Source organism: Cucurbita moschata, unplaced genomic scaffold (genome assembly GCF_002738365.1).
Source record: "Cucurbita moschata cultivar Rifu unplaced genomic scaffold, Cmos_1.0 Cmo_Scf00004, whole genome shotgun sequence".
Classification (NCBI taxonomy): Eukaryota; Viridiplantae; Streptophyta; class Magnoliopsida; order Cucurbitales; family Cucurbitaceae; genus Cucurbita; species Cucurbita moschata.
The window spans coordinates 7,171,341-7,180,833 of record NW_019268520.1 but is presented as its reverse complement, the minus strand read 5'-3'; the positions used below and the strand labels follow the sequence as shown (position 1 = coordinate 7,180,833).

At 37.6% G+C, this 9,493-nt stretch overlaps 2 protein-coding genes across 2 annotated transcripts in view; both read right to left on the bottom strand.

Annotated features, from left to right (window-relative positions):
• Positions 1–512: 512 nt before the first annotated feature.
• Positions 513–6,860, bottom strand: LOC111442042 (probable leucine-rich repeat receptor-like protein kinase At5g49770). The gene is made up of 19 exons (XM_023079291.1): positions 6,356–6,860; positions 5,312–5,435; positions 5,125–5,196; positions 4,876–4,950; positions 4,695–4,766; positions 4,452–4,613; positions 4,290–4,364; positions 4,145–4,216; positions 3,982–4,053; positions 3,809–3,877; positions 3,646–3,720; positions 3,448–3,519; positions 3,229–3,363; positions 2,656–3,134; positions 2,420–2,572; positions 2,178–2,317; positions 1,845–2,064; positions 1,388–1,623; positions 513–1,237 (listed from the first exon to the last, which is right to left on the bottom strand). The coding sequence occupies exons 1-19, from the start codon at positions 6,438–6,440 to the stop codon at positions 725–727; spliced, it is 2,901 nt and encodes a 966-aa protein (XP_022935059.1). The 5' UTR covers positions 6,441–6,860; the 3' UTR covers positions 513–724.
• A 1,241-nt stretch (positions 6,861–8,101) lies between these two features.
• LOC111441671 (probable serine/threonine-protein kinase PBL8) overlaps positions 8,102–9,493 on the bottom strand; it is a 16,764-nt gene continuing 15,372 nt past the window's right edge. The window contains exon 6 of the mRNA XM_023078750.1: positions 8,102–9,053. Coding sequence (XP_022934518.1) covers positions 8,578–9,053 — 476 coding nt within the window. The 3' untranslated portion in view covers positions 8,102–8,577. The remainder of the gene's footprint in view (positions 9,054–9,493) is intronic.

Sequence of the window (9,493 nt, the reverse complement as noted above, 5' to 3'; positions counted from 1 at the left end):
CCCTAAACCCTAAACCCTAAACCCTAAACCCTAAACCCTAAACCCTAAACCCTAAACCCTAAACCCTAAACCCTAAACCCTAAACCCTAAACCCTAAACCCTAAACCCTAAAACCCTAAACCCTAAACCCTAACCCTAAACCCTAAACCCTAAACCCTAAACCCTAAACCCCAAACCCTAAACCCTACCGCAGCAAGCCCAACAAGCCCATCACCGTATAACTTTGGAGTTTTCTGTTTGGTGTTGGGTATTTAGGGTTTTAGTGGTTAGGGGTTTAGGGGGTTTTTCTTTTGTGTTTACGGGTTGCGGGGTTTAGGGTTTACGTGTTCTAGTGTTTATTGTTTAGGGGTTCTAGGGTTGAGGGTTTTTAAGGTTTTGGGTTTTTAGGGTTCATGGTTATGGTTTGGGGGGTTTAGGGTTAGGTTTTTAGAGTTCAGGGGTTTAGGGTTTACAATCAAATTAACTTTCATATGATTGTAATTACAACGAAGCAGTGCGGATAAACAAAGACAAATAAAAAGAAAAATCCAAATAATGAAGGATAAAAATCTAGGTACAAGTGTTCACTATCGTCAATATGAGAACGATGTCGAAGGAATGCATAACCGATATCTGGAAATACATAAACGACAATAAGAATCCTGAACTGCGTAAAATGGTTACAATTCTACTAGTTTCCCTGTCCTTGTGAACAGAGAATGATTCCTGGAAAGGAAAAACATTTCTATTTGGGTTCCACTTTAGTAGAAAGAGTGTATCCACCGCTGTAATCAAAAGCACTGCTGTCATTAGCGTCCTTTTTTGGTATAGGATCATTGTAGGGATGCCTAGGAGCAGTTCTGGAAGCCCCAAAGTCGGTTGCAGATGAAGATGCAGATGTTGTGTTGGTATTAATTCCATCGTTCTGCAAAATACTTTCAATTGCCTTCACCACTTCGCACATTGTGGGACGCTCTGTAGCTGATTCTTCAACGCATTGCATGGCCAACTCCAAGAACCTTCCAAGCCCAATAATAGTGGTTGCACTGTTTATCATGGTTGCATCCATTATCGGCTTCAGACCATAATGTTCTTCTTCATTTTTATTCATTAACATACGCACCTCACGAACTACGTACTTTCCTTTCTCGATGGGCAGCTTAGCAGTTAACAATTCCAACATAACCACTCCAAAGCTATATACATCACTTTTCTCAGTTAATTGTTGAGTCATGTAATATTCAGGATCCAAGTAACCCTGCAAATGAAAACCAATGATTTACACTAAAGCTCTGTTTTAATATTCAAAATCAATTTAGTGTTTGATTTTACATTTTCTAACCCAATTTTCATACCATCAAAATTGATTTGGAACCATTAAAAGTATGTTCAAGAGTGATTTTCGTACCAACGTTCCTTTAACTTGAGTGGAAACGTGTCCCTTTTCACTGTCTGAGACAAGCTTGGACAAGCCAAAATCTGCAACTTTTGCATTCAAATGCTCATCCAATAGAATATTGGTGGACTTAATGTCTCTATGGATTATGGGAGGATTAGCAAGTTCATGTAAATAAGTCAGTCCTCTAGCAGACCCAAGTGCAATACGAAGTCTTCTCTTCCAATCAAGATTGATGCCAGATTTTCCTAAATTCAATGTAGCACATGTTATTTGTAATTAGAGGCTCAATGAAGCAGTTAATCTAGTTTCAGTGTCATTCAGAGCATAGCTCAACCAACTAAGGCAAATAACCTCAACTAACTAAAAGTATGAGGTAAGAAATCAAGTTTTTAAGAGAAAATGAGACTTATGATCAAAATTAACACAATTATGAGTTCAACACCTAAAGACATACAAGGAAACTTACCAGATAGGCTATCTCTCAGTGTTCCATTAGGCATAAATTCATAAACAAGCATCTGTTCTCCTTGTTCAAAACAAAATCCCACGAGGCCAAGAAGGTTCTTGTGATGAACTCGTGAAAGCAGTTCGATTTCCGTCTTGAACTCAAGGCCACCTTGCATTGACCCTTGCTGAGCTCTTTTGACTGCAACTACTTGTCCATCCACAAGCATTCCTCTGTATACCTGCCAAGGATAATGAGAGTGCTAATACAACTCTGAAGAAAATCGTATAAGAAAAAGAAAAAAAAGAAAGGACGATCGGGAAAGCAGTAAAAGTCATTTGTACATGTATTTACCTTGCCATATCCTCCAGATCCTATCTCATTGCTCATGGAGAAATTATTTGTGCATTTTTTAAGTTCATCATAAGAAAACCATCTGGCTCCCTTCAGCTGTGGTGCACCTCCACTATCGTTTCCACTTGGTGCCCAAGAAGCTGGGGTAGATATAAGATTAGTGTTTAATATCTCTGATCGACCAACAACCACGGTAAACTATGAAGTATGGTGGTAAAGTAACAATGATTAACATCACTTACCAAATGGCCGACTCAATCCAATGGCCCTTTCTGCACGTTTCTTTTGCCAAATTGCATATATTCCAACCCCAATCAGACCTAGAACGAGAAAGGTACAACCAATAGCTACCCCAATTATCACTCCCGGGCTGACTGAAGTTTCCCTAGCCGTGACTTGGAGCATTAATGCATTTAGGATCAGTTCATCATCGGGAACAGCTGAGTAACGTGTTTATGTAAAATTATAATAAAATTACCTTCAAAATCGTAGGGAGATGCAATGAAATAAAATGGCCCAAATTCTTTGGGAGGCTTGTAGGTTTGATTACTCAGGTCAAACCCAATCCTCTGAATATCTGACCTACTAAAATACTTTTCCTCAGGCGGAAAAAGTGCAAGCTGCAGCTGAAGATAATCGTCAACATTGAAAAAAGGGTTTTGAATAAAAACTGAACCAGGCGTAAGGTCCAGTTTTTTCCAAAGGCTCATTTCCAATGAATGAAACAAAGTCACATTGGACAATGCCCTGAACGAGGGTGCTCTAAAGTATAAAGTCCCTTCAAATGGATAGGCACATTCACAACTCTGAGGGCTTAGCTTCTGATCAGAAGAACATGACTTACTTCCACAGCTGGCAAGGCTGGTAGAATAGGATGTCACCGGTTGGTTTTGAAGCTGGCAGTAGTTGGTGTTTGGAAGGGTAGCATCATTGCTACACACAGGATTCCCTATCAGCCTAAATCAAGTAACACTCATATGAATTAAAAAAGGTGAGCTCAAAGAATAAAAACAAATCTGACATTGAGAAAGATGGCAAGGATTTCTCTCACATCAAAGTTTTGGTATATCTTGAACCGAGGGTAAGATGGGAAATATTGTTATTTTGCAAATCAACGAGCTGCAACTGTTCGCTCACTTTGTCACCCATATCTAATGTGTCATTGAATTCATTGTTCTTCAGTTTTCTGAAACCATTTTTAAAATATTAGATTGCCCTTATTATTGCTGCAATTTATAATTCAACCTTTTATATTTAAATCAAAGCTTACATTTGTTGTATTTGTGGTAAACTAAACACTCCTTGTGGCACAGATCCTCGTATTAACCCATTCTCCACGATCCTGGAACCATGTTAGAACAAACACAGACCACTAGATGTCAGACATTTCAAAAACTTCTCAAATTTCTCACTTATCAGAATTGTCAAAAAGCAGACGATAAGCTTTAGAGGGGACGTAAGAAATTACAGAGTGGTGAGAAATTGTAGATTTGAGAACCATTCTGGAGCTGGCGATGAATCAAATGAGTTGTTACTAAGGTCCCTGCAAAGACAATATATTGATTAAAAAAAGAAAGAAAACCATCCGGGACAATCATAATGGAAAAGAGCGCTCCACGCTATACGCTTACACGTAATTTAGTGAGCTCATTTGAGTTAGGTTTGGCAGTGGACCCGTCAACTTATTGCCGGCTAAATTCCTGAAAGAAGTACGAAATAGTAGAGATGGAAAAAAAAAAACTGTTAAACTACTCACAAAAGAACATAAATAAAACATGAACGTAATCTCTAGAAGAGTACCCACAATTCATTGATATTTGTTAGGTTGTTCAGATTTGATGGGACTGGTCCTGTTAGAGAATTCCGATCGAGTCGCCTGTTACATATTTGAACAACTTCAGTAAGTTGTAGAGATAAAACTGTGTGAGAAAGAATTCAGTAAACTAAATGAAGTAACTTGTACTCACAGAACCTCAAGGGTCTGAACAAGTCCCAATGTTTGTGGTATTCTCCCAGAAAATTGATTTCCATCAAATAATCTGATGAAAGAAATTGAGTCAGATTTGGGACAAAACAATTTTGGAGAAGAGTATTGGATTGATATTCACTTACATGTGTATTAATACCATTTCAGAGCTAAAAAGTTGAGGTGAAATGGAACCTGATAACTGGTTTTTGTTGAAATGACTGCAATTCACATAGTAAACTGTAATTTTGTAATATTTTCTTTATGTTTCACACCAGATTGGGTTTCTTGGAAAAAAGAATACTCACAAGTGTTTAGCATTCAGAAGGAGGTCCAAACCAGGAGATGTGGAAGTCGAGACTGGGATGCTACCTGTCAATTGATTCTCTGCCAGGTCCAGCCAATAGAGTTTGGAGAGTTTTCCCAGAGACGGCGGTATGGTACCAGTGAATTTGTTAGAATTTAAAGCCCTGACATAAATGAGACTCCATTTAAATAAAAACAGACAAATTCTTGTTTTCCTTTCAACAAATGTTGTCTATGAGTCTCACAAGAAGGAAAGCTCCGAAAGATTGCCCAGTGCTTCAGGAATATTGCCACTGAACCCACACCCAGCCAGGATCCTAGAAGTTGAAAATTGAAAATACAAAAAAGAAAAAATATGTGAGCACTAGAAAAACAATTACATACAAGTTTAATAGGACCAAATGAGTTTTCTTATTAGGTCTTTACAAGATACTCAAATTCTGTAGATCCCCTAATCTTGGAGAGATTGTACCAGTAAGATTTACATTGAACGAAAGGTCCCTGTAATTAAAACATGAGAAACTCAGAATCTTAATGAACAAAGCATCATCAAGATTGCAATGAACCGAAACAATGAAACCTTTCTTTTAACTATGGTTAGAAGTCATGTTGTTGCAATTTGTAAAACATTATAAGCCCCCACTAATTTAACCTACAGAGATTGATGAAACTCACAATGATTTTAGTCCAGTCAGCATTCCAATGTCACCACCAAGTTTACCTTTTAGGCCCATAGTTGATAATCTCCTAAAGAGGTGGACACACATTATGAGCGGGCTGAACTAAAATATAAAATGGCGAGACGAAAACCAAAAATAACAAAATAACAAAAAAAAAAGTAAGACCCGGAAAGGGTATTTACAGTGCAGTTACTCTTGAATTGGTGCAACTCACTCCTTCCCAGGGAGTTCCACACGGATCATTTGATGCTCCCCAGCTTGGCGGTGTATTTTCCCAATCGCTTCTCAGGGCTTCCAGAGCCGCAACTGCACCAACAACACGCCAAAGCTCATCAATTAGGAAAGGATCAGAAAGATGGTTTTAAAAGGGAGCCAATTGTTGGTTTTAAGAGGGAGCCAATTGCTCAACTAATCTTCCCCTGCTTTTGTGTATTTCCTTCTGTTCATCACATTCTGCTCCTATATTTGTACATATATATTGAAAGAAGCAGAATATATATATATATATATATATATATATATATATATATATATATTCTTGTGGTTATGGCATCATACATATGAATTCTAGTTTAAGAAATTGATCGCCAATTACAGAAATAAAAAGGAAATTACAAAATTCGATGCCCATGCCACATTCCTACGTAACTGCACTCAATTTCATGCACTAATGCCACATTCCTAGTGGTCGAAATGCAAATTGTTAGACCAATTTCTTAAACTAGATAATTACATTGAGTGCAGTTACGTAGATAATAGTAACGGATAGATAATTACATTTAATTATGCTCTAATTAGTAGTTTTGAAATATTAGTATCATATTACATTTAACATAGATCTTAAGTGGTTGGTTTATAAATTTAATGCCAAGATCAATCTATCACTTAAACACTCATGTCCCAAATGTAAGTATTATTATTATATATAAAATACAGAGAATAAAGATCAAGGAAGTCCACATATTTAACATCAATCAATAATTTCAGAAAAATAAAAATATGATGAGAATCCATTGTAATTTACACACTCTGATTATACGTGTACTCGTATATAAATGAGTAGAAGCACCATAAAGAAATGATAGATTGAATGAAAATTTGTGTTTACCCTGTGTTTTGTGTTTATGTGTGTGGCTATTGTGAATCGTGAAAGGTGAAAGAGGAGGAAACAAAAGAAACAGCAGAGGATGATAAAGAGGGAGATTAAAAGGTAAGTAGAAACTTACGATCTGTGGGATCAGTTAAAGAACTGGTTGTGAGGATTCCAGCGCAGAAGAAAGCCAAAAGTAGCAGCGTTTGCACAGGTGACATGGCCCCAAATTCTGAGTTTCGCTAATCGAGGAAACTCAAGGAAGATATTCTGCAACTGTTTAAGAGCTCGATTTCTTATCTAAAAAGATAAAGAAGCATAGATAGGATCATTCGTTCTTCACTACCACTAGCAGCAGCATCGGCATGGGTACGTCGATCAGATGTACTGCTTTCTCATTTTTGGCTCATGGAGTGACAATGGGGTTGCCAAAAAAATAGAGTTGGATAGGAGGAAGGAAGAGTGGGCCTGATATTCCTTTTTCTTTTTGCTTCTAGTAAATGATTTTGCTTGTCTTAAAAGCCAATCAACCATCCGGCACCAACTGAAGAGGTAATGCTTCATCTCTCCTCCAAATCATCAAGTCCGGATCAGTGCTTGGGAAAGGAAAAAAGGAAATTTTTAAAAAAATTGACCTTTTCCTTTGGTCATCGACGGGGACAGCTTTAAAATGGAGATGCTACCTCTACTTGAACATAAAAAATGCATATAAATATAAATAACAAATAAGACGGTCGCCTCTCTTGAATGCAGGCAGGTCCATGTGATGATCACTGATATTTTAGCCAAGTAATTAAACTCCCAGCTGGATGTTCGGTAGAAGCTGCCCCACCATCGCATTAAGTCAAATCTTCAATTTTCCCTTCCAATACGTAGCAATAAAACAAATTCACAAATATCTCCCAACCAACCAATAAAAATCTCCCATTTCAAAAGTTCCTTCTTGGCCGAATAGAACGAGAAATGGATAAGAGATTTTGTCTTCGTCAACGGCGATGGCACTTCTTAAAAGAAATCTTGTATGCGTTGTTTTATTCTAAAAAATAAAAAAAAGGTTCCTTCTTGGATTGGAAAAGATAAAATAATGAAATTTCTCTGTTCCTTTTCACAGCCATCACCACCATCTTTCGTGTTAGCATATTATATGTTTCTCCCACGAAGACTTCGTCAACTGCGTGTGAGATATGAAACCCCAAGTTCCCTTTCAGTGTCTAAATGGAAAATGAGTTTATCCCCCAATTTTTATTCTTTTGCAACCAATTTATCTTCCTCACTAACGTACCTTACTATTCCTTCCTCGGAGAATCCTTTCGCAGACCATTTCAAAATTTCCCGCTAGGACGACTTTTTTACTAATATTATATTATTATTATTATTATTATAATTATTTGCATAACTTTGGTGCGGATGGATGAGTTGTGCAAGTTGAAGGAGTTGAAAAGTGGGATTTTGAAGGAACAACTTTTGGCGCAAAACTTCCGTTCTCCAAGTTTCTGTGGCTTACTAGTGACCAGTTCAATTGGAGTTTGGGTTTCCACCAACGCCCCCACCCAAACTTTAGTAATTAACTTATTCAAATTTTAGTAATTCATAAACTTTTGACCATTTATTAATTATCTAGTTGCACTCCACCTCTTTATTAAAACAAATATCACTATCAAGCTTCAGATACTTCTGTCCATTACATTCTATGTTGGTGAATTCAATTAAAAAAAAAATGTGAACTATGAGGATTTTAATGTGTCTACATGCATACTGCTACTGAATTATATTCATTTTTGCAACCATTTATTGATTTCAATATCAATAATAAAAGTCAAATGTATATCATGTTTACAAAAACAAAAAAGTTCCAAAAGTTTTATCAATACAAAGAAAAAAGTAAATACAAAAGATGCCCATTAAATTTACGTTATGTGTTGAAGTTTCTGACCTAGTGAATAAAATAAAAATAAGTTTCTGACCTGGATGTTCGGGCAGACGAGAAAAGTCAAGATCGTACATAAAGTCGGAGGTTAATAACAAAATCCCAAAATCCCATATACATGAATAGTAGAGGCAACAAAAACAGCAGATCCTGCTGAAGCCTAGGCTCACGGAAATACGCAGATTAACTACAAAAAAACGCCCTACATGAGGCTTTTAAAAAACACATGCAGCCGATCAATCATCCGAGAGGCAGCATCTTCGCATGCAAGTTAGAGCGATGTGTCCATACAATAATTACACTTCCAAATGTTCTGCACAACACATGGCCAAATATTACAACTGCGATCATGTACAAGACACCAACGTACGACGTCTTACAGTGGACATTCTCATTTCATTAAGGGCAAAGAACAAGCCCAAGATGCTTTCTCATCTAACCCTACATGCTGCAGGGCCGCTCGGGGAACAGTTGGGGTTGGCAGACCGGCAACTAACCCCCGGACCAACATTGTCGGCAAACCTTTGCCGCATCCTGTAATCACGGACACCCCCCCTCACAAATGGACTAGTTCCCGTTAAGGAGTATTCAGTTGCACCGTTACCACTCTGCAAAGGTTCCAGAGTTTCAACTACATCGCTCATTAATGGTCTTGCTTTGGGGTTCTGGCTCAGGCAATAGTATGCTAGGCTGCAAGCCTTCTGTGCTGCCCTTATCGAGTATTGATTTTCCAATCTGGGGTCAATTATCTGTAGCAACTTCCTCTTGTCATTTAGTTTAGGTCGGGCCCAATCTACTAAATTCTGCTCCTTGCTTGGTTTTGTCTTGTCAACAGACTTTCTTCCTGTCAAAAGCTCCAGAAGAACAACACCGAAACTGTATACATCACTCCTTGCTGTCAAGTGCCCTATATTTCAAAATAGAAGCTTGGTGACAATGAAATCCACAAGGCACTTCACTATATCAGAGAAAAACCTTACCAATTCTCAGCACTGAAAAGAAACACCAATTACTGTAAAATTATATGTGAAAAATAATTTCTTGTTGCTCTTGGGACAACTGTGGAGGCTTTTTATGTAGATCATGAATACGTTGAATTTGCAAGACTGCAACCAAGTGTGCATTAAGGTTTACGGAAATTAGTGCGACTTTTTCCGGCATAAATAGAGATGGTAATTTCAGTGCTCAAGCAGCTCTAGGCGATGATCCAAGAATCAAAATCAGTAGTAAGCAGGACAGTAGAGGTTTGTTAATTTCATCTGTCGGGGACAGATATAATCGGGTTGACATGGAAATATGGGAGCGGATATATACAAGGTCTCTTTTTTTTTTTTTTTTTTTTTTTTT

What these genes read in the sequence shown, in the direction of transcription:
- LOC111442042 (XM_023079291.1), bottom strand. Translation starts at nt 6,440, where the DNA reads ATGTCACCTGTGCAAACGCTGCTACTTTTGGCTTTCTTCTGCGCTGGA. An exon ending in TTACCACAAATACAACAAAT is followed by an intron (nt 3,364 to 3,447) that starts GTAAGCTTTGAT and finishes AAATGGTTTCAG; the next exon opens with AAAACTGAAGAACAATGAAT. An exon ending in AGATATACCAAAACTTTGAT is followed by an intron (nt 3,135 to 3,228) that starts GTGAGAGAAATC and finishes TACTTGATTTAG; the next exon opens with GCTGATAGGGAATCCTGTGT.